At 58.1% G+C, this 27,935-nt stretch overlaps 1 protein-coding gene across 14 annotated transcripts in view; it reads right to left on the bottom strand.

Moving 5' to 3' along the window:
• Nucleotides 1–12,869: 12,869 nt before the first annotated feature.
• Nucleotides 12,870–27,935, bottom strand: part of EP400 (E1A binding protein p400) — a 97,399-nt gene continuing 82,333 nt past the window's right edge. For 11 of the 14 annotated variants that reach the window (XM_027052049.2, XM_027052047.2, XM_027052057.2 and 8 more), the window contains 8 exons: nucleotides 27,585–27,792; nucleotides 27,262–27,455; nucleotides 25,457–25,675; nucleotides 23,490–23,685; nucleotides 22,927–23,051; nucleotides 20,919–21,065; nucleotides 16,562–16,639; nucleotides 12,870–15,782 (listed from right to left, as the gene is read on the bottom strand). In XM_027052049.2, the coding sequence (XP_026907850.1) occupies nucleotides 15,510–15,782; nucleotides 16,562–16,639; nucleotides 20,919–21,065; nucleotides 22,927–23,051; nucleotides 23,490–23,685; nucleotides 25,457–25,675; nucleotides 27,262–27,455; nucleotides 27,585–27,792 (1,440 nt within the window). In that variant the 3' untranslated portion in view covers nucleotides 12,870–15,509. The remainder of the gene's footprint in view (nucleotides 15,783–16,561; nucleotides 16,640–20,918; nucleotides 21,066–22,926; nucleotides 23,052–23,489; nucleotides 23,686–25,456; nucleotides 25,676–27,261; nucleotides 27,456–27,584; nucleotides 27,793–27,935) is intronic. The other 3 variants (XM_027052053.2, XM_053206378.1, XM_053206377.1) reach the window with 3 other exon arrangements.

The raw sequence follows: 27,935 nt of genomic DNA on the forward strand, positions 1-27,935 counted from the left end.
GCTCAGGTCATGGTCTCATGGTTCGTGAGTTTGAGCCCCGCCTTGGGCTCTGTGCCGACCTGTGCAGAGCCTGCTTGGGATTCTCTATCTGCCCCTCCCCCTACTAGTGTTCTCTATCAAAATAAATAAAGTTAAAAAAATAAAAATTAAAAAATTTTTAAAGTTTATATTAAAAAAAGAAAAAAGAAGGTTGTTATATACCCTGAGATGCGCTGGGTCAGATTACCCTGAGTGCACTTGGTGATCCCGTCTGGACTTGCACAGCCGCGGCAGGGCTCTCTCTGTGTCCCCGGGACAGGCCTCCCGTGCTCCTCGTACGGGATGCGATGTGTGCATTTGTGCTGGCTCCCCGGCCAGCAGGCGCGCCCCCGCCTGCCCCACACCAAGTGCTCCGGCCTCGAGCGACTGTCCTCACCAGACTCACCTCTGCAATTGGGACTTATTGTGAACATGGGGCACATTAAGGAACTAACTGCTCGAAGGTAAAGCTAAGCACATCTTTTCTGTCCAAGTAGCAAAGAATCATCACGAGCCCCTGAAGCCGCTGCGCCCCTCCCTACCTCACCCCTGCTCCCAGGCTTAAATGCGACCACAAGTGCCATAGGGCAGAGGACCGAGCAGAAATACGGAGCAGAGAGGAGGCCGCAGGGAGAAGGGAACAGGGGCCGGGGAGCCAAGCCCAGAGGGGCTGGAGAGACAGGAGAGAGGGGCGTCTAGAGTCACCTCCTTGCCTTTGGACCTGAGCTGGCTGGTGACCACCAGCTAGGTGCACAGGTCGACTTTTCAGAAGATCTCTTCTGCCCCAGTCGGCCAGAGTGAAGAAACGGAAACATTTCCAGACCTCTCCAAACAGCTTCATCAAACTGCCCGGCCGGCTGTGAGCCTTCTCCTACAGCTTTATCTGCTCTGCAGTTTTGTCCTGGGAGCGTCTGGGGGCCGGGCCACCGCGGTGGCGTCCTGAGCTCTGGGCAACGAGGCCGCCCGTCCGCACGGGGAGCTGAGCGTGGATGAGACAAAGTGGCCAGCGGGGGCCGCGTCCAGGAAGTAGCCGGTTTGCTCACGACATCAGCCAACTCTGCTGCTCGGACAGCTCACTGTGCTTCCTGTTCTGCTAGAAGCTTCCACCAAAGGCTGCCCCGTGGCCCTAAACATTTGAGTGCTTGGTAACGAAAAACTTTCACCAATGAGATCTACCCTGGAAAGCACACGGATCTTCAGCACAAGCAGGGGGCAGTGTGGCCCGATGGCGGGGGCGGGGCGGTGACGACCGGCTCTGTATGCGCCACTGGGGCCCGGGGCCAGGTCTGTCCTCCACGTCGGGGCCACAGCGGCGTTCTGCACCGGAGGCCCCGTGGACGGGTCGTGCTGCTGCTGGCTGTCCTGTCCAGCGCATCCGTCCTGGAGCTGCAGCCACAGGGCCGGGCCGTGAGCACCGGGTGACATGAGCCATCACAGGAAACACGCCGTGTGACCCCACCTTTACGAGGTATCCGGGGTCACCCGCTTCACAGAGACAGGAAGTGGGAACGTGGGCGCCAGGGACTGGAGGGGGCGGGGGTGCTCAGTGGGGACAGGGCTCCAGTGTGGGAGACGGAACGTTCCGGAGACGGGTGGCGGGGACGGCTGCACAACAGTGTGGGTGTGCTTCCTGCCCCTGAGCTGTGCACTTGAAACCGGTAAAGAAAAAAATTTGAATTCTTCTATGACACGATCACAAATTTTTAAAAAAGTCATTTCTGCAGCGCTTGTTCCAATTCCAAAAGCTCTCAAAGTAGCCAATTTAAAAGACTTTATTTTACCTTTACAACAACAACAGGTAATTTCCAGAAGCGGGGTGCCTAACCTCTGCCCGTGGCCAACCGTGGGGTCTGCCCCACAGCTCTGCCGTCCCCCCAGCCCGCTCCCTGCCTCCCACATCAGTGTGTCACCGTCCCCAGGGCAGCGTCCTCACGCTCAGTGACACCCCCCCCCCCCCCCCACGCATCTCTGTTCTCTGCCACCACGAGGCCCTCCCGTCCAGGCGGCCAAACCATCCACAGCTCCCGTGTGTCTTCCCTGCTGCGCCTCTGTGGACGGGCGCTGATCCCGGAAGGCGCCCCCAGCCTCCCGGGGGACCTGGCTCACACACCGGCCAGCGGCTTGCTGGTCAACGCCAGGGCTGAGCTGAGCGCCCGACCGGCCTCACGGCACCCAACCCGCAAAGCAAACTCCGGAAGCGGTGTGCCCACAGCCAGAGTGGAGGGTTCTGGAGCCGCACCCCTACCTCACAGCATCCTGACACCACGTGAACTGCGGAAACAGCATTAGAAACATTGTTGTAGAGAAAATAAGAACGCTTCCACGGAGAGAGGTAGGAAAGTACACGAGGGTCCTCGTCAGTCTGGCTTTTAACCGACCACAGGATACACTCTAAGCACGAGCATCACGAGCCGGCACACGTGGCCCAGGAAACAAACGAGGCACAAGCCACCACTGCCAAAACCCAGTTCACGTCTGGCAGAGTCTGGAGCAGCCCCAGTCCCACCGCCTGCCGGGGGCCGTCGGCACCAGCCTCGGGGAGCAGCTCCGGAAGTCCCCCAGGGCTGGAGGATACAGAAGTCCCCCAGGGCTGGAGTCCCCAGGGGGCTGGCCGCCTGCCGTGGTCTCAGGAGGCTCTGTGTCACCCGTGCCAATCACAGAACAAGACGGCCGGCCAGGCTCCGGCTTTGATGCTCCCGCTGTCATCAGAAGCGTGGGCTGCTGTGATGACAGAGCGGCGGCGGCCGGGCGGGGAGCCCATGCCTGTCTAGACGACAGCCCCTGGGAGGAGCCTCCGTTAGAGCAGAGCTGCCGTGGCCTGGGTGCCTGTGCAGAAGGGTCCACCTCCCCAGCCCGCGGGTATGGCAGGGGAGCGGTAGTCGGCCGCGGGTTTGCTCGGTGGGTGCGCTGACCGACTCAGCTGGGCGCCAGTGCCTGGGCCCCCCCCGCCCCCCAGCCGGCCCAGGTAGTGCCACTCTGTGTGCTCGTGCGGCCTTCCAGACAACGTGTTCATCGCGTCTGTCGCTGCAGCGAACCCACGGGCCGAAGTGATCAGGATGGTGTTAAACCGACGCCCTCTCAGTAAGAACGAGCAGGTTCCGATTATCACTGAAACAGGGCGCCCCGGCCCCAGCCCGCAGAAGCCACCTGTCCACACCTGATGAACTGAAGAGGGCAAAAGGCCGGTCTGCTTCCTGCGGGTGAGCCGGGGCACCCCTGTTAGCACCGGGGGGGAGTCGCACGCCCAGGTCCTGGGGCCCCTGGGTGTGCGGCTACAAGACAGACCGTTCAAGGGGAACGCGTGCTGACACATTTCATACGGACTCCCAGGGACCTCTGCCTATGGCCATGTCCACGTCTGTAACAAAGAACAAGACTTCACAGCTTGGATCTACCAGCCGATGGAGTACAAATTCCAGAAAAACTCCACATTAGCTTCTGAACTTGCCAAAAAGGACAAAAAACTCTTATCGTTGGTTTTGTGACGGTCGATCGTTTGCTGAAGACGGACGCACCGGGCGAGGCTTTAGAAGCAGCGTCTGCGCAAGAACCGTCGCTATCCGCCAACAAGTGTGAGGGTAAAACGTCAAAAATACTGATGTTGGGGCGCCTGGGGCTTCGGTCAGTTGAGCGCTGACTTCGGCTCGGGTCGTGATCTCGTGGTTCGCGAGTTCGAGCCCCACGTTGGGCTCTGTGCTGACGGCTCGGAGCCTGAAACCTGCTTCAGACTCTGTCTCCCTCTCTCTCTGCCCCTCCCCCCCTCATGCTCGCGCTGTCTCTCAAAAATAAACAAACATTACCAAAAAAAAAAAAAAAACACAAAACCTGATGTCAACACCGAGTCTGGTGCTTAGAAAAGCAGTCAGAGTAAAACACGAGAGCATCACAAACGTTTTGGAAGCAAATAAAGCTCCAGTTTTTCGCACACGGTCATCCAAGATCTGAAAAGACAGGGCGGAGGGTCTGACGGCAGAGACGAGCCCCTTCTCGCGCACAGACAACTTGGCGATTCGTGAATAGCAGAAGAAAAGTCCACAGAAAGTGAGGGATCTGGGTTTTATAACCCCCCCCACCCATGGCCCCTGCGGCCCCGGGCCGAGTCCTGGGTTGAGCACAAACCCGCTGCAGAGGGTCTCCCGACAGCAGGGAAGCTGCACAAAGCTGCCAGGCGCTGAGAGCCCTGTTGTTGTGCAAGGAAAACACCCTGTTGGGAGCCGTGCGTATGGTGCTCAGGACTGAGCCTCTGTGACAGGACTCTGGAAGGAGGTGAGACACAGAGATACAAGGAGAGGCGGGTCGACAGGCAGGATGTGGATGCCTGATAGATGATGGACAGATGGATTACTTGTATCTAAGGGGGGGGGGGGAGAAAGAGAGAGAGAGAGAGAGAGAGAGAGAGAATGAACCCTGACACGGGGCTCGATCCCATGACCCTGGGATCGTGACCTGAGCCGAAATCAAGAGTCAGGTGCTCAACCGACTGTGCCAACCAGGCACCCCCAAAATTTACTTCTTTTTTAAAAAGCAGACAAAGGGGGAAGAGAGAGAAGGAAAATCTATCACAAAGAGGGAACAGTCACAGAAAAAGCATAACAAAGCAAAAGCATCAGATGAGCAAATAAGGATGAAAACCATTCAGGCTGCAAGTTCGGCAGACGGGGGCTGATACATGGGAGACACCCCCCCCCCCCGCCCCACTGCAGCAGGAAAAGAGAACGTGACTCACCCCACGGAGTGCCCTCCAGACGCCCCGTTTCACCTCAGAGCACGGACTCCTGGAAAGCACCGGGCTTCAGCAGATCCCCAATCTGAGTGCAGGCTGGGGGGCGGGGGGGTAGGGGGGCACCGAGAAGCACCTGTTGCTGCTGGGATGAAAAGCAGCAGAAAGACTTGGCAGAAGCTGGGTTGCTATAGCAACGGGAGTACCTGGGGGGGAAATGTGGGAAGGGAAGGGAGGGGGAAAAGGGGAAAAGGCAGTTTCTCAAAGTTGAGCAAAACCTGCATTCACACCCAGACAGCGGGACCTCACTGAAGAGGAGACAGAAGTGAGTTGCCACGTGGTGGTTTCGGGCGACACGCTGTTCTGGAACAACAGGGGGCTGCAGAGACGGAAAGCCCACCCTGGAGCTGTGCTGCGGCCCTGCTGGGAGCCAGGCGGGCTCACCCGCGGGCACCCTCACCGCAGTCACCCGAGTGCGCCCACGGGGCAGCCGGGGGGGGGGGGACCATGCGTGCACACACACTGCGAGTGTCCACGCCTCGGAAACACATCGTGACCTGAGCGAACCTGCGCGTCTGACACGGCGTACTTCTCAGAGTTAGGCAAACGGAAGAGTCTTTCCAGAGCAGTTAACTGCTTCTTGTCCGGGGTCTTCGCACGGAACGCACCCTGGAAAGCAAATTGGCCCCGAGTCCAACAGCACTTCACTCGGGGAAATACAAGAACAGAAACCGGTTCGTGCGGCTGAGGACGCCTGGAAGGCGAAGGATTACCAACAAGCGAACATCATCCTAAATAAAAAAAGCCCTGGGCCGTGGTATTTATCAGCACCCTGGCACGGCGCTGAAGACTGTCACCCCTGCCCCAGCGACCGACTGAGCAGCGGGCCTTGAGGCCGAGCGCACGCAGCAGGGATGGAGGCCTCAACGGCACCTGCCCACCCCAGGGGGCCGCGTGCTGCTGCCGGGAGCTGAGCACCGGGATGGGCCCGCACAACTCGTCGCCCCAAATCTAGAACGGACACTTCACCAGAGAAAGATGTGTGGGTGGGACCTGGGAAGGCGAGGAGACACTGACCCGGCGGGTCCCGAGGATGTGCCCGAACCGACCTCACAGCGCGGCAGGGCAGCGGGACTGAGTGTGGGCAGGGACGCGGGGGAGCCAGGCCCTCGGACGCCGCTGCTCAGAATGTGCGACAGGGATGCCCATGCTGGGAAACGGTCCGGCACTTTGTTTCCCAGTTAAACACAAACCCACACCGACCACAGGACCCAACTGCCCCCCTCCCAGGGGCTCGCCTGGAAGACAGCAGGTGGCGTACAAAGACTCTCATGGCGAGAAACCCACAAAACGTGCATCTGTACGGCTATAAAAACTGTTTTAAGAAATGAGTAAATGGAGCCCAGCAGACACGAATAGAACAGTATGCTGTCCTCAGAGGGGAGGGAGGCCCCAAATTTAAGAGACTGGCATGTCAGGAAACTCACTAACTTTATCGCCCATTTTAAAGCTAAAAACCACTAGATGACAAAATGATAGTTTATAAAATCAGCAGCCAGTCCTACTAAAAATTCACAATAACACGTATGCCAACGAAACACTGTTTAAGCCAGCTGCCCAAGCTCAACAGCGAGTACGTTACTCTTGACACACAGACACTGGTTCCGCTAAACTGGGAGCACAGCGACCGTGCGGGTCTCACCCTCTCATCCAACACTCGGCAGAGGCTTCCGCAGTGAGGAAAAGGAAGAAACTAAACAGCGGGGGACTGAAACTATCATTATTTGCACATGCTATGATTGTATGGTTACAAGACCTAAGAGATCAAAAATTATAAAAATAACAGAATTTGGAGGCGCCTGGCTGGCTCCGCGGGAGGAGTGTGTAGCTCCTGATCTTGGGGTCGTGCGTTCGGGCCCCACATTTGGCGTAAAGATTACTTAAATAAATAAACTTAAAAAAAAAACCGGGGCGCCTGGGTGGCTCAGTCGGTGAAGCGTCCAACTTTGGCTCAGGTCATGATCTCACAGTTTGTGGGTTCGAGCCCCGCGTCAGGCTCTGTGCTGATAGCTCAGAGCCTGGAGCCTGCTTCAGATTCTGTGTCTCCCTCTCTCTGTCTCTCTCTCTTTCTCTCAAAAATAAATAAACATTAAAAAAAGGAGGAGGAACGCCTAAGTGGCTCAGTTGGTTGAAGGTCTGACGCTTCATTTTGGCTCAGGTCATGATCCCAGATTCATGGGGTTGGGCTCTGCACTGAGTGCGGAGCCTGCTTGGGATTCTCTCTCTCTTTCTCTCTCCCTCTCTCTCTCTCTCTGTCTCTCCCTCTGTCCGTCCCTTGTTCTCTATCTCAAAATAAACAAATAAATAAAAATAACAGAATTTGGTAAAGTGCTTGGGATCAAGAGAAACACAGAAACATCAATAGCTTTTTTTTCTATGTCAGCAACAGACCATAGAAAGGGAACTGATAAAACATCCTGTTGAAAAGAAAAGGAAAGGAAAGGAAAGGAAAGGAAAGGAAAGGAAAGGAAAGGAAAGGAAAGGAAAGAAAATGGAAAGGGAAGGAAAGAAAAGGAAAAGGAAAGGAAAAGAAAAAAGAAAAGGAAGGGAAGGGAAGAAAGGAAGGAAGGAAGAAGGAGGGGGGAAGGAAGGAAGGAAGGAGGAAGTGAGGGAGGAAGTGAGGGAGGAAGGAAGGGAGGGAGGGAGGGGTGGAGAGGGAGAAGGGAAGGGAGGGGGGAGGGAGAGAGGAGGGAGAACCTTTATTAAAATAACATTTAGGAAACTATTTCTATAATCCTGAGATGGTGAAAACTTTCTTAGTAAACATGGGTTTCTTGGGAGACTCCGATGCCATAAAGGAAAAAATTACATAAAGGTGCTCTAAACAAAGTAACAAGGCAAAAAAAAAAAAAAATTAGGGAAAATACATGCATCATTTTATTAGTGGCTGCAAAGGGCAATATTTCTAATACACAAGGAGCTCCTACAAATTAGTAAAGAAACAAAACCTCACCAGCAGGCAGGGGAGAATACCGGGACGTTAACCAGCGACCAGGGAAAAGCAGGAACGGCAGCAGCGGGATGCCCTTCACCCTCTGGATGGCAAAGAGCGCAGCAGATAGGAGGTAAAGGGTTCCCTCCCGCACCACGCACGGGAATGTCAACCGCTGTGACTTTGCGGGAGATACTGTGTCAATACCAACTAACGGTAAGATCTAAGTATGCTTACCCTGTGACCCATGGTCCCAGCGCAGCTGCCGCTGACGGGATCCCGTCCACGAGAGACTGGCGTGGCCCCGGCCAGGCCCCAGATGAAACCCTGCCAGCGGGGACTGAGTGAGAAGGACGGTGCCCCCTTGCCGTGGACTGCTGTTTATCCATGTCCTGACTTGGACAGACGTTACACACGTACTGCTAAGTAAGAAGGAAAAGCAGGGGAGGAGGTGGGAGGATGGGGCAGGACAGAGCACAGGGAGGAACCCTGATTTTTCCGTGTTGCTTGGAATCTTGTTATGAGGACGTGTTTCACAACATTTAAAATCTCACTTAAAAATATGCTCCATCAGGGGTGCCTGGGTGGCTCAGTCGGCTAAACGTCTGACTTCGGCTCAGGTCATGATCTCACGGCTTGTGGGTTCGAGCCCCGCGTCGGGCTCTGGGCTGACAGCTCGGAGCCTGGACCCTGCTTTGGATTCTGTGCCTCCCTCTCTCGCTCGGCCCCTCCCCTGCTCATGCTTGCTCTCTCTAAGAATAAATACATAAAATAAAATAAAATAAAATAAAATATGCTTCATTCTAAGACACACACACAAAATGACTTTGGCAAATCAAAGTTGAGATTAAAAGTAGTTAACAAAGAATCCAGAAATGAATGTATCACTTCTGGGGCAGCTGCAGTGAGACACGGGGGTAACACAGCCGGGCTGCTCTTCTCCTGCAAGGAAGCTGAGCACAGGCCTTCCGCACTCGCCGCCCACAGTGGGAGGCGCCACAGCCTTTGGGGACCAACAACCACCTTAAAGCACTTTGTTCTTCTGGTTGAATGTGGGGTACCTCACAGTGCTTAAGGGGTCGTTCCTGAAAATCACAATCAAACTGTTACAATGGACATTTCGATTTCAGTTTTGGCATTACGATTGGGTCACTTCGGTTTGTATCCACAGGCTCAGGTGTGCGGACAGTCTCGCCCAGAAGTACCCAGCATCCCATTATCTTTCCTGTACTTGTTTGTTTTTTATGTAGGCCTCATACCTACGAGAGGAGCCCAACGAGGTGCTTGAACTCGTGACCCTGAGACCGGGACCTGAGCTGAGATCAAGAGTCCAGTTGCTTAACTGAGCCACCCAGGCGCCCCTGTTACGTATCTTTACGGGGAAAATTCTATTCGTCTGTGCCTGTGATATGAACGCTGGATGGAGACTCATAATATAAAGGAACAAAGCGCACGGCTCTCAGCCTCGCAGGGCACAGAAAGGCGTGTGCGACAGCACGCAAGCAGTGCTGGGACCCCAGGGCCCCCGGGAAAGCAGATCAGGTGTGAGGCCCTAGGGTCCTGCCCGGCGGGAGGGTGACCCCCGGGAGCGCTCTGACCTGCGGGAGCGTGGGAGCGTGGTCTGGAGCTCCCGCAGTGCGCCCCCTTACGCACCGGACACCCGGCGCCTGGAGCACCGAGAGGGGCACGCGAGCCTCCCGCCGCGCCCGCTCTCTGAGGAAGGACGGTTCACGCGGCCCTTGGGCCAAAGCGTTTTTCCTTCTTCAGGGAGGGCGCGAACCGGTCCCCACGACCGCAGATTATGCGGTCGAGTTTCCCACCTTCGGGAAAACCGCAGTGCACAAGGCTCGCCGCGGAAAACCGCCTTCGTGACCACGGCATCCCCCGGGTGGGCCCAGTGGTCAGGACAGGCCCCAAGACAGCCGGTGGCCCCGGGAGGGAGGGGCGCAGTCACGGGGAGGGGATCGTCACCGGGGCGGGGGTCACCGCCACGGGAGGGGGCGTCACCCGAGGGGGTCGCCACCACGGGAGGGGTCGTCACCAGGACGGAGTCGCCACCAAGGGAGGGGGCGTCACCGGGGCGGGGGTCAACACCACGGGTAGGAGGCGTCACCGCGGCGCCGACTACCGGCGGGGGACGAGAGCCGAGACAGCGGCAGCGGCCCAGACCAGGGTACGAAACCCTACGTGCCGGCCGGCCCAGTGCGCAGGCGCAGCACGGGCCAATCGGAGTGGGCGGGGCGAAAGGGAGGACCCCCCCCCCGGGAAGGGGCGGGGCCTGCGCGGCTCACATCCGGCGCCTGCGCACTCCTCTTCCTCTGGTCTCCCTCGGTCCCCGTGCCCGTGCCGGTCAGTTCGCGAGCCGGAGCCTGCAGCCCTCGTCACGTGCTCCCGCCATCCAGCCAGTCCATCCGCAGGTCACTGTCTGCCACAGACCACGCACGTCTCGTCCCTGCCCTAGGGGACGTGGGCGGGGGCGGTCATACAGCAGTGGCCGGAGCCCAGTTAGAAGAGGAGGCCGGGCAGCGGAGGAAAGGAGGGGCGCTCCAGTGCCTACTTTCTCGACTGGGGCGAGGCACCTCAGCCTGGGGTCCGGAGGTCCGCGAGCACAGCTTTTGCGCTAGGGCAACGTCTGGCGTGTCCCGGCTTCGCTTCTGAAGCCTTTCCTGACGTCTCCGCTGCAGACTGGGTGAGCTCCAGCATTGCAAATCCAGAGGTCTGCCGTTCAGCACGGTCACGTCTGGCCTGCTAGAAGGCCACCTCCTTTTCTGTTTTGCGCACGGCTTATAGCTCTGGGCAGAGACAACAAACTGCGTGTAGTATGCACTCAATAAACATCGTCTGATTAAACCGGTAATTCACCCATCCCACTCATTGATTTTGATTTTCTTGAAGGAAAGAGCCAAGTTGTTGATCATTAAAAAAACAAAACTTCCACCATTGTAGCAGGATTCTCGCTCAGAGAGTCGTGACTCTGAGGCTTTTCTTTCCAGGAAGCAACTTTATTGGTGTCGGCACCCCAGCTGGGTTCATACCCGAAGAACTGAGCCCTGAACGCCACATGTGGTCCTTTATGCATTTTCGATTTGTCTCCCATCTATGGGTAACATACGGACATACAGTCTGATGGGGTGGCCTCATGTTATAGGGTCATGAGGGATGTCACGTAGCCTGGTTGCCTTCCCTTGTCATGAGGTCTTTTCTCACTACATTCCTTAGGGACGGGCCTCTACTCACCACTAGTGACTAAGTTTCAGCAAACGCTCTGAGCAGAGGTAGAACACAACAGCAGTGCTGCTGGGGAAACCACAAATACTAGTATCCAGCACAAGGTGTGGCTGGAGAACATTCTGGGGAAGAGCGAAGGCGTGCGTGCTCTGTGTGGGCTGGTCCTCGAAGACGAAACACACTTGACAACAGAGGACCGAACGATAAGGTGAACTTCGGGGGAATGAAGGCTGTCCCCAGAGCAGAAGGGTACGTGTGCTGTGTACCAGCACAGGGGGCTTCACAGGGCGGGCAAGGACGCTGGGACCTGCCCCGTGAAGGCTCCTGAACAGCGGGGGCACGTGGGGAACATGCGATTTCTAGAGCCTTATTTAAAAATGACTAACTCGTGTACTTGGCAGACTGCTTGAACCCCCTTAGTGGCTATGCCAAATGGCAGACACCCCTTTATCCCTGAGCGACCTCACCCCCCTCCCTCCCGAGGCGGCTAACGCCAACTCAGGGTATCCTGGGCACATCCAGGCGTACAAGCAGCTCCGTTCTGACAGACGGTTCTGCACCTTCTCACTGGCTGACCCGTGGAGGGACCTCTCCTTTCCAGATTATACAGCCCTACCTCGCTCCTAGTGGCTGCACTCCATTTCGCAGAATGCACGTACCATAATTCACCCAGTAAGACGGGACCTTTGCAAGATTAGTTTACTTCAGGGTGTGAACGCTACAGGCCCAGGACAGAGGAGGAGAGAACTCCTGCCCAGAACCTTGACAGAAGGTCTCCTGTCTCCCACGGGCCCCTGAGCACAGCCCCTAACGTGGAGCGTGGGAAGCTCGCTGCCAGGGGTTGACATCGGATCTGAACGGCAGACAGGAGGTTAAGGTTAGTTAAGAGAGAGACCCGAGTGAGCCTTCTAAAGCTGGTCGGAGTCAGGTGGCCCGCGGGCAACCCTACAGGGCGTGTTTCACGCTAAACTGAATCTGGACGCCCCGCGCCACTGGAGGTGGTGGCAAATGGACCCGTGGGAGGTGCTCCCTGCTGCGGCCAGACAGCAGAATCCCTGTACTTGGTGGCCCCAGCCCCACCTTGAATGCACACGGAAATACGGCCTGGGGCCAGCTGTGGCCCGAGACCTGCAGGCTTTTGTACCGTTGGCAAAGACGTGATCACAGGGCCATGGTGAGGAACGGTTCGGAAAACACACGGTCCTCTCCACCGAGAGAAATCACAACGAAATCATCTACTGGGTGCGGGTGCCGGAGACTAAGTGCCTTCCAGATGTCACAACCACTTCGGGAGAGAGGGACACAGGAGGAAACCGAGACCCTGAGGAGTGAAGTCACTGGCCCCATCACATGGCTAGGCAGGTGCCTGAGCGCAGACCATCACAGCCACGGAGCACAGAGGTCCCAAGCACCACCACCCCCCCTCCACCTGCAGGCACTTGGCAAAGGGTCGTAGGTCCCCATGACCTCCCCCAGCCAGGTCTGTGGATGCAGGTGACACCGCAGGAGCCTGCCCTCGCTTCTGCAGTGGAAGAAAAGATACCAAAAATAACCATCTGAACTTTGTATGAAGTTGTGCGTTTTTTTTATAAAAAAGGTATTCTTTGTAATCAGCAACTTTTTTTTTAACTACGACAAAAAAAGGTAATCTAAAAGCAAAAGAGATGATAAAGAAAAGTAACGCGTGCGGGCCGTCTGCGCACAGGGCCGGTGGGCGCGGTCTCTGCAGAGAGAGCGTGACCTTCACCGAGGAACGCCGAGCGAGCTCGGCTCCTTCTGCGGCGCGGGCAGGCCTCTGCCTCCGACCCCGCGTTTCCCTTTGTTTCTTCTTCACACAGATGTAACAAACACGGCTAGCGTCTTATTTTAACGAGAATACTAGTTTTCTATGAAAGAGAAAACGAGCAAACGTATAAAAAGGTCATTTTATTACACCTTTTGTTTGGCGGGATACCGGTGCCCTTTTTAAAATCCTACTATTCAAGTACAAATGGTCATGTTTACAAAATATTTACAACCTCAGTCTTCCTGCTTTATATTTTACAACACAACAGCTGTCTGGTCACACAGGAAACGGAAGATGGTGGAGACCTCAAACGGGAAAGCCCTGCCTCAACAGGCACCGAATCCGGCCAAGCGTGGGGTCCGGCTTCCTGCTCCCCACGGGGTCTTAGACACAGCCTCCCGCCCTTAACTGGAGCGAACGTCTCTTCGTAAAGAATATGGGGAACTGCTCCCCGTGGCGGCCGGGTGGAGCGTGACAGCGCTCTGGCTGCCGTCGTTCTCGGTCACTACGGGCCGGGCAAGAACCCGGCTCCCGGGCAGTGCGGGATTCCGCTCCCAGAACCACCTGAGGTCTGCGCAACCCCCCCCCCCCCCCCCCCCCCCGTACTCAGTTCTGAAACACGGACAGTGAACCTTCACGACAGAAGACCGGGAAACTACACACCGGGAGGAGGAGGTTTACTGGAATGACCACTGGGGGCTGCGGGGCTGCTGGTGACGTCTAAGGAAAAGAGAAGTAACACGTCTCCTGCTCTGTATTCTGCGTGAGGGGACCCGCGAAGGAGACCCCCTCAGAGACGAGAGACTCCTGTCACGCACTGAGAAAAGGGCGGGGGCTCCACGCCACGAACGCTCTGAACCCCAGGTCAGTTCTGAGCGACGCTCCGAATTCTCTCCTGGTGTCCAGACTAACAGAGGACCGCCATCCGGGCAGCCCCGCCTCGGGGACGCTCCAACAGGTGCAGCCAGCACCTGCTCCAGATGCAGACTGCCAGCACCACGAAGGGCGAGGGGAACACGGACCGGGTGTGCGAAGGAGGAGCTGTGACAAGACAAGGGGGCTCTGGGGCACGGCTGGGGACGAAGAGGGGCAGGAATCCCCTCAGCACGCACAGAAGGAGCATGCACAGAGCACCCCCAGCACCCTGTGGTCCCTCCTGACGGCACCTGCCACACCTGAACCAACAAGCGTGGTTGTAAGAAAACAAGAGCAGAGGGCTCTTTGGATACATTCGAGTTAACCGAAATGCTAAGTCCCTTTCCAAATTCCCACCCAGAGCTGAACAACGAGCTGCCTCCTTGCTTCGGTAAATGCCCCCGTATTACCGTCCACGTACACTGAATGGAAACAAAAACATACGGGCCGCTTTCCTTTGTGTCACTTCAAGTGGTACAACGAGGGGAGAACACGCGAAATTAGCAGGGAAAAGCCCTCAGGATGCCCACACAGACCTAAGACAACCGGACTTCCTGGACCGAGTGACATAAAAGAGGCACGGAGACAGAGCAGAGAGGCGGTCCCCGAGCGGGCGCTTCTGCCGGGGTGAAAACGGCCAGGTGAGCACAGGTCATCAGCCGACCGAGCCCACTGCAAAAACTCCTGCTTTCTCGCTGTAGTACAAAAATGAAACAGAGGCACACACGGGGCCTCCCCTTTGCCCCTCAGCTGCACCACCCCCTCGCCCCCAAATACTGCACAGAAGGTTCTCTGCTTTCCACAGAACCGCGAGGAGCGCAGGCGCTCACGGACGAGACCCCGGCACGGCGGGCAACGGAACCTGCCGCGAGCCCAGGGTGAAGAGTGGACCGCGCCTGCTTCGGCAGGCAACGCCTACAGGCTCGCGAAGAAGTCACTGTGCTCGAGGAGGTCTCCCGCGGCGGCAGACCACGCCCGGGACGGGCAGGAAAGCCAGGGGGGGCGATGCCAGGCACCCCTGCTCTCACCGGGCCCCCGCCCGCACTGAGCGCTCCGGGCCCCAAACCAGTTCGAGACCGGAGCCTCACAAAGCCTGCCGGAGCCGCCGCCGCCGCGGCGCGTGGAGTCCAAGCACGGGCTTCCTCCACGAGCGGGAAGTGTCCTGGAAGTGCCGGGGCGGAAACCGGTCACGCTGTGGGCAGGGCCTGTGGGAGGCCACACGGGCCGCTCTTTGGAATGAAAGTTCCACCGGAGACGGTATCCGGCCGACACCGTGGGAACACTTCACGAATGTGCTCGATGGGGGTCAGTGGTGAGAACGTCCCGTAAACGTCCGAACAGGCCCCCTCTCAGGAGGGAGAGAAGAGAGCACCCTGGGCCTCTCGGGTCTGAGCTGCGCTGCGTCAGGCGATCTGTCTCCTCTCCAAGGACCGGAGCGGGTCCTCAGTTAGGTGTGCAGCCCCGCGCGGAGGCAGACGTGGTCAGAGACCACGGTTCAGCTTCAGAAAGTGTTTTACGACCCACTGCGCACTCCACGCGGCTACCGTGATGCGTGAGACTCGGCGCGCTAACGGAGGTTCTAAATGGCCTCAAGACCCAGTGCTACTGCTCTCGAGGAGAAACCGGAAGGTAGAATCGCCACCGTCACTTTTTTGACCGGCGACATACTACAGGGGCGGGGGCGGCACAGCAGGAGGAAATGATCACGCTGCTCCGCTTCAAGGAGAACTCCGCAGGTGCGGCACATCTCAAATGACATCGTCCCCCGGTGCAACAACAGACAGTCTACCCGCCTCTGGCTGGGGGCGCGGTGCACGGCGACCCGCCCTGAGGCCGCCCCGCTCTCGGGACTAGGGGCACGGAGGCTTGGTGGGCGTCTTTAGCCTCACGGCGGGGACCCTCATCTGTAGCTTGGGCTGCTGGCTTGGGCTGTCGGAGCTGGCTGGCACCTGGGCCGGGTTGGGGACGCCGGGGCTCTGCAGCTGGGCCGCCGCGGTCGTCACAACTTGCTGCTGCATGAGCTTCTGCTGCACTACCTGTGCCGTCGCCGTCACCGTGGGGATCATCTGCACCTGCTGCCCGGCCGCGGGCGCCTGGGTGAGGGTCACGGTCTGCGGGGAAGCCTGAGCCAGAACAGTTAGAAAACACACGCGGCCTAGAAAACACAGGTCTAGCGATGTGACCGACAAAAGGTTCTCGGGGGTGGGGAGGGGGTGCGAGGCCTAATTAGCACCAGTGCTTTTGTGAAACGTGAAACCACGTGACAGATCCAAGGATGCACTCTGGTTTCCGACTGCACAAAAGCAGGGAAAAAAGCCACCAAATGAAACCACTGCTGCTCTCAGGTGAAGGCTGACGACGGGGCGCTGGTGGCGGGATCAGCTCTTCAGACTAGCTGGTTCCTTGAAATCCACACGCCCGCGTGACTTCGAATGACACTTTGTTAAAGCACTGCTTTGTACGGCCGCATTTGGTAGCAACAGATACAAAGGCAGGAGCCTGATGGTTAGGTGACAAGGGTTACCACTGTCCCCAGCAGTCCTTACCCTTCTAGGACCCAAAGTCACTGCGAGCAGACAGTTTTCTTTCAGTGTTTCCCTAAAACGGAGGTATGGGGGCTTCGGCCTGTAGGTGCATCTGAAGTCACTGGTGAAGCAGTGACCCTAGAATAAGCCCCTGATTTCTGAACCGAACACGTACGTTCAGCTTTGTCCTGCTGGCCTAAGGGTTTCAAGAATCCTCCCCAAAGTGAATTTTTTCTGAATTATGAAAATCGAAAGTGATTCTGTTAACATTCTACTTTCTCACAACAAAAACCAAGAACCCCCCTAAACGGAAACATGAAGTTTACTGAGAAGTTGGCGTGAGACCCCCCAGAGGGCTGTGCGTCTGTGGGTCCTACCTGCTGGGAAGCAGAGGCGACCTGCTGGATGCTGGCCACGGGCGTCTGCTGCTGGACGACTTGAGGGAGTTTGGCAACCTTCGACAAAACAAAGAAAAGCCAAATGCAGAATTCAAAAGAACATATGCATAGAAAGAGAGTTTTCTCCCCCTTTCTTTCCTTCAGCTCTTAATAAAAGCAAAAACAGGGGCGCCCTGGGCGGGCTGAGTCGGTTAAGCGTCCGACTTCGGCTCAGGTCCTGACCTCACAGTTCATGGGTTTGAGCCCCACGTCGGGGCTGTCAGTGCAGAGCCAGCTTCAGATCCTGTCTCCCTCTCTCTGCCCGTCCCTCTCTCGTGCTCATACGCGCGCTCTCTCTCTCTCTCAGAAGTAAGTAAATGTCAACAACAAAAAAAAGGAAAAACAGAACAGCATCCAAGTGACCCAGAAGAGCCCCTCTCAGATTGCTCACCTGGAGCCTGAGAGACCCCGCTGACCACGCTGCAGGGGGACCGTGCCCGCCTCCGCAAGCTGCAAGCGGGTCGAACTAGCAGCTTCTCCTGGTCTCGTGTCTCAGCCACGTTTTTTCTTTTACTAAGAACTGTTTGCATGGGAGAGTTTATGTAAGAGAAGTAAATCGAGGACAGAATGAAATAGTTTAGCGTCTCCAGAGTTCTCACAAAAGTCTCTTCTTCGAGCCTGGGCAATGTCCCGGGAGGGCACCCCCACTGCAGCTAAGGCTCAGCCTGTTCCCACGATGCACCGACATTTCATCACGCTGCCATATTCTTCTCAATCACGACTGAGATCTCCCTTCCCGACAAAGTGCCGCTTCCCACCCCGCCACTGCCTTTCGCAAATGTTTCGCCACATGCGTACGTGGCTGTCCCGAGGCAGAAAGAGGATTCTGGCCACTTGGGTCTACCCGGGGCTGTCGGTTCAGAGGCAGATCAGGCTCCTGAGTGGGCAGCTGCTGGGGGCCGGGCTGGGACACTGCTGCCTGGGTCTCTAACTCATAGAACAGGGATGAAATTAAGTCTTTTCTGAGACAATTCTGGAGCAAATGTGAAATCTCGTGACACACTTGTAAATGACAGAGCTCCAAGTAAACGCTGGTTCTCACTATAAAACGTGAAATTACGCGGAGAGCACACACTAGTTAACTGTATTAAAAGTCGTCACAGGATTTGCTGGGACAACGAACGTGCCCAAGTCCTCCGCAGCGCTGACCGGAAACAAAGACTTGGGCAGTTGGATGAGGGCCCCACTTGCACACAGCGGGCCGGGACTCCGTGGGCACACCACGAAACACGGAGACCCCGTGGGTGACACGGACACATCTTAAATGCGTCCATGAACTCACAAGAGGCGAGGAAGTCCCGGTCCCAAACCGCGGCCGTGGTGGCACCCAGAGTGATGGGCGGAGGCACTCACACCCTGAGAGCACGTGCTCCGTGAGGAGGCCCCGCGGGGGATTCTCAGGGTCGCCAGGGGCGCGGCAGACAAGGGGCCGAGTTCAGATCCATGGTCAGTGAGGCCCCACTGTGGTTCCGTCACCGGGAGGGGATCTGCGAGGAAGTGCACCGCCCGAGGCCCTGGTGCTGGCGGGGGAGGGGACCCAGGCGCAGAACCCAACTGACATTACCCGAGGGACACCGACCCTCAAGCCACAGCGGATCTGGCCCTGGCGGAGCCCCCGGGAGCCCAGCAGGAGCAGGAATCGGCCTGCAACCCAGAGCTCAAAGCAATCCCGAAGATGGGCTTCAAGGAGCTGGCTCACAAGAAGGTAACTACTATGAACACAGTTACCGAAAGAACAGCAGCAGAGACATAAAATTAAAATCCTTAATTTAAATGTAGCTAATAAGGGATCTAACATAAAGAGCAAAAGCAGAGGGGCACCTGGGTGGCTCAGTTGGTTTAAGCGTGCAACTTCAGCTCAGGTCATGACCTCACGGTCTGTGGGTTCAAGCCCCGTGTCGGGCTCCGGGCTGACAGCTCAGAGCCCGGAGCCTGCTTCCGATTCTGTGTCTCCCTCTCTCCCTCTGTCCCTCCCCCACTCACGCTCTGTCTCCCTCAAAAATAAACATTAAATTAAAAAAGGAAAAAAGCAAAAATGGAAAAAAACATAAGGAGGAGTGCACAACCAGAGGGAGAGACTTTTAACACATCTGTGCAGTAACGGACAGGCCAGCCATCGGTAAGGACGCAGAAGTCTGGAGCGACCCAAGCAGTAAACCTGCCCCAGTGGCAGGATGCCTGACAACCGTGCCCGACACTGCCCGAGAGCCAGAGTCACTGGCGGACTGGGTCTGGAGTGTGAGATCAAGAAAGGACAGCTGCTGTGGGTTTGGCCCAGGCGAGGCCGAAGGTCAGGCGAGGCCAAGGCCCCGCAGAGGCCACACGTCTTCGGGGACTTTGTCCAAAGGCAGTTAGGACCAGAGTCTGGAACAGGAGTAGCAACCGGCTGCAGGTGTGAATCGGGAGTCATGGGCACAGAGACAGAACCGGGGCGTCGAGACTGGGAGGGATCACCAAGGGAAGAAGAGCCTCTAAAAACACTTTTAAAACGCCACAAAAAAAAAGGGAACAAAATTTCTAGCAAACCAGGTGAAGAAGAAAATTGTCTTGCTCTAATGAAGGATGATTGAACAAATCAGACCTTGCAAAGATGATCATGTGAACAGATACGGCTGAGCCTCCCGTCCACTCTGTCGGGGCCTCTGCGGGCCTCACTGGCACAACAAAGCAGGAAGGAAGGGGCGGGGGAAGAGCAAGGCTCCAGCCACCGCTCTGTGCGGGCCATGTGCCGGGGGACAAAGGAAGCGCAGGAGACCACGGATGGACTGTCGAAGGAACAGGGCTTGATGGAGGCATCCGGATTCAAAGGTCGAGGTACAGAGATTGTGCAAGGCACAGACAGAAAACAGAGACTCAGAAACACATGACTACCAAAGCATCAGAAATATTCATTAAGTAGGAACAAATCCGATACAAGAGATACGACCTTCCTGAAAAAAGTCAGAAAACCTAGTTAAAGGGCATTAAAGAAGTTAAACGACAAAAGACACATCATGTTGGTGAATCTCCAGTCGAGGCTGCAGAGACATCAGCTTTCCCCCAGATTCATCTACTGAGTCCAGGAATGCTGCACCCCGCTAATTTTAGCGTGCGTGTGCCAAAGCGAGTGGTTCCAGCGAGAATTCCAACAGCTGTGGCTGTGGTGTGTCAACTTCACCAGCTGACTCGAACTGGGAAGCGCAGAGAGCCAAGAGCAGCAGGATGTTCCCAGCGGGACGAGGCGGGGGGTCTGCCTCCCAGATGCCGAGCCTCTCTACGCAGCCCGAGGGATGGACACAGAGCGCGGTGCTGGAGAAGGCACCGTTTATGCCAGTGCCACGCGACGGACCAGGGGGAAAGTAGTGCCGAAAGTAACAGGGTGTTCTAATGGAAAATGAAAACGAATCCCTGTTTGTCTATCACCTGGAAAAAACAATTCCAACAAGGTTTAAAACCTAAGTGTGAATGAAAACTACGAGGTTTGTAGAAGATACGGGAAAGGAACGTCGGGACGTCTGGGAAGGGTTTCTTAAGCAAGACACAGAAAGTGCTGTTCAGAAACGGGAGGACTGACGAGTCCCGATACGTTGAAGTGAAGAACTTTCGCTCATCCGGAGACACCACACCGTGAGTGCGAAGATCGGGCGCCGACGGCAACAGTACAGAGCCCCGAGGGCTAACAGCCAGGGTGGGAGCAGCGCTGGGAGAGCACGAGCGCGCCGGTCCACGGGGGCCTGACAGGCGGAGCCGCGGCAGCCGCCAGAGGCACACGGCGGCACGCCGGCAGGCCGAGGCCAGGAGGAGGCCCGGGGGGCTGGGACCTCTGCAGAAGCCTGATGGACGCGCACCCCCCACAGCGCTGCTCCCCCACCCCGGGGAGCCGCATGCGCGGCTCACATGTGCGAAGCAGCCCCCCTGCTGAGGCCCGGCACGCGTCTCTGCGGCTCCTGCCACCTTCCGTAAGCAGCCACGGGCCGGCGGCGAAGCCAGGAGCAGCCCACACGGCCGGCGGCAGCCGAGTGATGGCGCGTGTGGATGCGTGAAGCAGGAAGCTGACCGCTAACTCCCGGAGGAGCCTCACAGGCATGAAGGACGTCCCCGGAGCGTGACCTCAGCACGGTCCCCAAGCCACACTGCTGAGACCCCACAGGCGGCAAAGCCAGCGAGGCACGTCAGGGCACGGCCACCTCCGAGGAGCAGAGGCCCACCGTGCGGCCTTCGGGGTATCCGCCGGCGGTCACTCCGCGCCCCACGCATCCGACCAGCCCGTGCGCGCCCGGTGGTGTTGCGCTGTCTCCGCATACGCGCTCCCACTCACCTGGATCTGGGTCTGCACCTGCTGAGCCCCGGCCAGCTTCTGGGCCTGGGACATGGGTGTGGTAAGAAACTGGGTCTTGAGGGCTGGCTGGGTGGCATAGGTGACCTTCTGTGGCTGGCCCTGAGCAGCGATCTGCTGTGCAGCGATCTGGAGAGAGACGGCCCTAGGTCAGAGCCAGGCGAGGCCGGGCGTTGCCTCCTCGGGGCCAGCGGGGAGGGCCCCTGGCACCCCCAGCCCGTGCTCCCGGCACGGCCCCGCCTGTGTGTCACCGGCCGTGCCCAAGTCCCCTGGGAGACCAGGCTGGGGCTCACCTTTACACCGTCTGTACGCCTGGCGTCGTGTCCGTCCTCACGTCAGTGAGTGAACTTGACCACGATACAAAAAACACCCGCCTACAATTTCCTGAATCTAATTTTACGATTTGGGCACGTACCCAAAACCACTTGGCATAAAGGGCGAGACACCTACACGCACGGCCTTTGCAGGTTTAATCTCATTTCTAGTTTTCTCTGCCAGAAGAGCGAGGACTGTTCCCCAGGCCGTGCACACAGTCTACACGGTTGGTTTAGGAGGCCGTGGCCACCCACGGTATTCTTTAGTCTTTCGAGCCACACGAACATCAGACTGACGCTACAGCTAAGGCCCCCCGCCCCTCTTCCCCGCCCCAAGGTATGCCAACCCTACAATGACACAGGCCCGACCACGGTGTCCTCGGCATCCTGGCACCAGTGCCTCCCAGCGCGGCCGGCTCTGCGAGCGGCCCCACCCTGCACGCCTATGGAGCCGAGTCCCAGGATGGCCCGAAAGGACCAGGGAGGGGACTTGGAGTGTCTCCTCCTCAAAGTGTCCGCCACAGGGGAGACACTGCCCCGGCGGTGGGTGTGGCTCTGCAATCAACGAGACATACCTTTCTCGAAGGCCAACGGCTCCACCCACCCGGGAGGAAGGGGCAAGAGGTCCCGAGGGCACACATCTGGGACGTGGAGCGGCTGCTGCCAGGATGGCTCTTGCCCGAGCCACCCCGCCCCCTCCGCCCTCCCGAACGTGTCTGCCCTGGCACGCCCTAACCACGTCCCTGGCCGGCGCGGCCACAGACACTACGGGGTCAGGGGCGGGCAGGATCTCCGCCCCCAGCAGGCCCCTGCAAGCGGGACGACGACACTCCGGGAAGAGCCGTCCGTCTGACGCGTGTGCCGCACGCGGGACCCTGCGGTCCGACGGTCAGCTCTGCGACTCTGAGCAAGTCATTTCCTTTCTCTGAGCCTCAGTTTCCTCTGGGTAACACGCGCAGCCCTGCCCTGAAATCCGACACCGGAGCGACAGCTGCTCCCGTGCAGGAAAACAGCGGGTCTGACACGCACTCGGAGAACCAGTGTCATCGCCTACACGTCAGGCTGCGAGCTACCAGTGAGTATGCGGAGCAGCCCAGCACCTCACTCTCGCTTCCTCTCAGTGGGGCGCCTGCAGAGTGCACGGCCTGGGGACCCGAATCAGCTCAGAGCTACGTGCTCGCACACTTGTGAGTCGGCGAGACGCTGACAGCGCTCCTTCCGGCAGGCCCCTCCCCCCTCAGCTCGTCACTCACCTCACGGCACGCACGCACGCGTGTACAAACACGCAAGGACACGGCCCCCGCCTGGCTCACCTGAGCATAAGGTCTGTCCCGTACACCGGGGGGCCAGGCACTCACACACGGAGAGCTACACCTCCACCCCTGAATCCTCCCGGCCCTTTCCCAGCCGTGCAATTCCACAGCCCGCTTCCCAGCTGCCCGCAGGCTCCTGGCACCCGGGGCTCCCCGTCCCGTAACCACATTCTCCCCGGGAGGCCTCACAGCAGCTCCTACCCCGAGACCCCCGTGCAGCCTGAGTGCATGGGCACGGGGTCGTCAGGCAGCGAGGCGAGGCGCACAGGACCCTCCCGTCCCACGCGCACACCGTGCCCGGCGGCAGGGCCCGGCTCGGCGTGGAGACAGGGTGGCGGGAGGATCCCCGCAGGAAGCCAGTACCTTCTGCTGGACAGCCGCCGGGCCCGGGGCAGCCTGTGGCTGGATGGCTTTCTGCTGCTGCACGGCTTGCTGCTTCAGCTTCAGCAGCTGCTGGACGTGCACGGGCTGGGCCACGACGGTCTGTCCTGTGAACACGACCAAGTCCTTAGTCACAGAGCTCAGGAGGGATGCGGGTCTCGGGGCTTCCCTGAAGCTCCCTGCATCTCCCTGAGCCGCTGGGTGGTTCAGACTGATGGCCGTCCCTATAGAAAACCTCACGCGGGATCTGTGCGGGACAAACACGGCCACCCCACGGGCACGTTTACGTGGTTTCTGGGCTCATGAGGACGTTCACGTAAAGGTACGGGGAGCTCAGAACGTTAACGGTTAAATGAAAGGCCAAACCTTGTACTTGGGAAGCCGAGGGACACTCCGGCTGAAGGTGCATTGCCCTGACATGCTCGACGTGGGTGTCCAGCACGGAAGCCGCCAGGGCGGGTGGCCATCGTGCCAGAGGACGCGCTGGCCCCGCTCGAGGCTCTAAGTGCAGTGGGGGGGGGGGGGGGGGGGCACAAGACAGGCACCTGCGGCTTTCTGAGGCTGCCCGATGGCCACACTGATCCCGGCAACGTTCATGGGCAGGGTCGTCACACCCGGCGAGGAGACCACGGCCGCAGGCACGGACACCACCGGAGGCTTCGCCAGCGCCACCTGGGCCGGCTGGGGCGCCTGAGCCTGCATCTGCCCTTGCGCCTGCAGCTGCGAAGGGGGAACCCGGGTCTAAACAATGAAAATAATGGGAGAGTCCAGAGATGTTCGGGACAGCACGCGTCTGTGCAAACATTTCCCCACAAGAGGCCAAGCGGTGGGAAACGATTCACAAAGTGAAAAGTGGTTGTCAGCTGAAGGAACATACGGGGGCGTGGGCTCATCTACGCTTGACCTGCCACCGGCGAGCGCGGGGACGGGGGCTCCATGAGCCCCACGTGCTGCACACCCACACTCGCGATCAGACCCTGCCACGCAGCTCGCACCTGTGCCTCTCCGCCCCCGATCACCGGAGGAGCCCCGGCCTGCAGCGTCTGCTACACAAGCCGTCTCCCGCTCCTTCCGCTACGACTGAAGGCCGGCCTGCCACCCCCTCCTGTGGCCCCTGCCACACTCTTCCAGAAAGCTCTCCCACGGATCCCACCTGTTGCTACTCAGTCATCACGCTGCTACCGACTGCTTGTCGATTATGTTGCATCTTCGGAAAGGAAAACAGATCCACTTTACCCGTGCAAGCACTCGGCTAACCCTAAACCTACACACACGTGAGCGTGAAAACCAGCGTTGAGCCCATGAGACGTTCTCACCTTCGTGACTTGCTGCGAAAGTGTGCAAGCGGGACGACTTGCACGTAGCTTGTGGTCGGTTTCTCTGCCTTTTGCCACATCATCGTCCAAAGCTGCGTGCTGTCCCAACGAGTGGGACGCCACTGCACTATTTGGTAAAGTCCCCAGTTAAGGGGGACCTACGTCCCTCCTCTAACACGCCCGAAACGACAGGACTGCGCGCCCGGCACGTGGTACTCCTCCTACTAGTTCTTTAGAGGGAACAGACACAGGTCCCCGAGGTAAACTGGTGAGCAGTTTTTGGCCGAATCACTGGAACTCCCCCCAGAGTCGGAGCCGATCTCCCTCCGGCGACCCTGCAGGGGGCATGTGCCAGCAGCCTTCCCTACACCCTGGCCACCACACGTGATCCCCACTCTTGTTTGAACTTAACGTTTCTTGTGAATACAGGCAGAACCACACTTGCCTTCCCGGTTCCCGTCCACTCCCACCCGTCTTGCGGCCTTAGAGCAGGCGTGAGGCACACGCACAGCAGAGCCTGAGCACCCAGCCCGAGCCGCCCAGTGGCAGGCGACTAGCAGTACGATTTGGGCAAGTTACCTGAGCTGTGGGCCTCAGTCTGCACACCTGCACAGTTGAGTGCACACTCAAACCCCCCTACTCCTGCCTCAGCAGCAGCCTGCGAGCACTGATCACGTGAGAGGTCCAGGGCCTAGGGCGGCGCCTGGCCCGGAGCAGGGTCCCTGCCGTTAGCGGTCACTAGGGCCAGAACGGGGGGCTCCCCAAGCAGGACACAGGCTCGCCTGATGGGACAGCGTCTGGCCCACAGCACATGAGACCCGCTCTTGCCGAATCTCACTGCTCTTCCCAGACGCTGACTTCACTGCAACTTTCTGCTCCCCTTCAGAAACCTCCAGAGTCTCTGGGCCGACAAAGCACAGGGACACCAGAGCCTGGTTTTCAGGCCTCGCCCACCTCCCGACATGGGCCTCGTCCCCAACAGAGCCTGGCCCTCCCTGCATCGTCTGGCTCACTCCCCGCCTCCTCCAGCTGCCCCGCCCGCCAAAGCTCTGGGCGGCATGGGGAGGGAAGCGCACCTATTGCTTTCCTAGGAGGCCCGCCAGAACGCCTAGCGTCGGCCTGAGCAAGCAGTAACAGTCCACGTAAACGTTCAAAGACATTGCCTCGGAAAAACAAATGCATCAACTGGAACTTACGAGCCGGGCCACCTGGAGGTTGGCCACGGTGGTGCCCGTGAGCAGGGCTCCGGGCCGCGGGGCCGTGACCGTGGCCAGCTGGGGGCTCTGCTGCGGCGTGGGTGGCGGGGCCTGCACTTGCACTTGTGTGGCGGGCTGTGGGGGCCCTGGCGGGGCCTGCGGTGGGGGGGCCTGCTGGGGCAGCTGCAGTTTCTGCTTCTGCATTTTGATCAGATGTTCCTAAAACCCAGATAAAGTAGCTTTTCATCAATATTAGCCGCATTCCAAATCCATAAATCTTGGTTTCAAGTTACCGTTGAACTATCCATTAAACACCGAGGTAGACAGTTGCTAATACGCGATATGCAAACCATAATCTAGGGGCTTTCTGACATTTTTTAAAAATGTTCTTTTATTAAAAACTAGCATTATTGACGCAAACTAGAAACAGTAATTCTGACAGATGAGTGAATTCACAGCAAAATTTCTTGGTTTCTCTCACTCGCAAACAAGTGACCTTAAATCCGTAACCTATAAAATTTTTAATGTCTATAAATCATAATCCTTTTTGAACTTCTGAAGTTTATTAGGAGATGTGCATCAGCTCTCAACTTTTTGTTCGAAGTGTCTCCAAATGAATACAATCAATAAAGAAGTCTCACGCCTTTAAGTTAAAACATTAAGATGCCAAAACAGCCGAAAACCTATTTTAAGGAGTCAATTTTCTTTTTAGGGAACTTATGCTGTGTAATTCCTATCAGATCTGTGTCTACATGGGAACAATGACAACAACTCTGAAATCGACTTCAGAGAGAGCAGGCTGTGCCCAGGCACAGGCAAACAAGTGAGTGATCGGGAGGCCCTGGCAGCCGTGGGCAGGCCCTCGTGTCCTGGAGAGAAGCAGGACATGGGGAGGAGGGAAGGCAGTGCGGGGGGGGGGGGGGGGGGGGGGGAGAGGGAGCTGGGCCCAGTAACTTTCTAATTTAAGGGCCGTCCCCCAGACTTCTGCAGTAACGGCCACGTTCTAGACCCGGGCTGTCCCATCCGGTAGTCACAGAGCCCCTGACACGTGGCTGGCGCGACAGGAGCTGAGTGCTTTCTCTGGGATCACTTCTGGGCCTTCTGGCTATGATCGAGTGTGAATGCTGTATCAGGTGGCTCGTCCTTTCTCTGGTGCGCCTGGGGCCTCACTAGTGGAGCCTCGGCTGAGGGCTTGCACACCGCCCTCCCCCCCCCCACCCCCCCCCGCAGCCCTCCGGCATGCCCTCTTGCCCCTCTGCAAGCGAAAAGGGCAGGCCCAAGGTCAGGTACTTACTGTGGGAGGCCTGGGAACTAGCTGGAACTCAAAAACAGTCTTGTTTCTAGCGGTTCTGTCTCTCTACTCACTACCCGTGCCAAACAATGGCGCTTTTCCAATGTGGCAGATACAGTATCTCCCTTCAAAGTGAACGTATTTTTGTACACGGCTGCACAGGTGGTGCAGAGCGGCAAAAATCAGGAACGTCAGGACTCAAATCACTTTGAGGAACGACACCGCACGTGTGCTACGCGTCACCATTTTCTCTGGCTGGGGACGGAACCTCTACTTCGGAGCCTGAACTGCGGCGCACAGCGCCAGAAAGCGAGCGGGAAGACACGTCTCCAGAGCGCTGTGACCAGACCGCTCCCACGACCGTGGGGGGGCACCGTACGGAGAGTGGTTGTTAAAGACGAGACAAGCACGCTTCCCCCAAAGACCACAGCGGATCCGTGCAAAACACACTGGGAATTAAATGACAACGCGAGGCATCGGACGGCGTGCGTGCGGTTTCCTGCCAGATACTCACCGGGGTCAGCTTGCCGACAGCTTTGATCTGCGCCGGCGACTGGGCCTGGCCCTGGATCTGCGGGACCTGCACCTGGGAGGGCGGCGGCGGCGGCGGCGGCTGCGGCTGCTGCTGCTGCTGCTGCTGCTGCTGCTGCCTGAGCAGCTGGAAGTGTGCGGGCGTGATGGCCTTCCCGGGCAGCTGCACCCCTGCGGCTGGAGAGGGGCTCCGTCAGACCTCGCACGCACACGGCCCTCCCCTCCTCCCATGACAAACGGCCGCTCGAGGTCCCGGCTCGGTTTAACGGTGAGAAGGGTCACACGGGAAACCGAACCCGCCTTTACCTTGGGACACCTGAGTCACCAAAGACCGGGTCGGGGTCTGCACCGGGGTCAGGCTGGTAGTGACCACGGCCGAGGCTGTCACAGAGGTAACCGCGCGAACGCTCTGGGTGGGTGCCAGGGACACCAGGTCGGACGAGGCCGTGGCCGGGGAGCCGACCGCTCGCGGCTGGGTGTGGACCACCTGGGCGGGAGCAGGGCCTCCGGAGGTCTGCAAGAGGCGACGGGGGAGGCCGTCAGGTCACTCGGCGCTTTTCTCTTTTCTCGGTCGTGGGAGGCAGAGGACCCCAATCTCTGAACCCAAGAAAACGGAGCGCTTTCCGGATCTCAGCGGCTTGACAGGCTGAACGTGCC

This window comes from Acinonyx jubatus, chromosome D3, assembly GCF_027475565.1.
Source record: "Acinonyx jubatus isolate Ajub_Pintada_27869175 chromosome D3, VMU_Ajub_asm_v1.0, whole genome shotgun sequence".
Lineage (NCBI taxonomy): Eukaryota > Metazoa > Chordata > Mammalia > Carnivora > Felidae > Acinonyx > Acinonyx jubatus.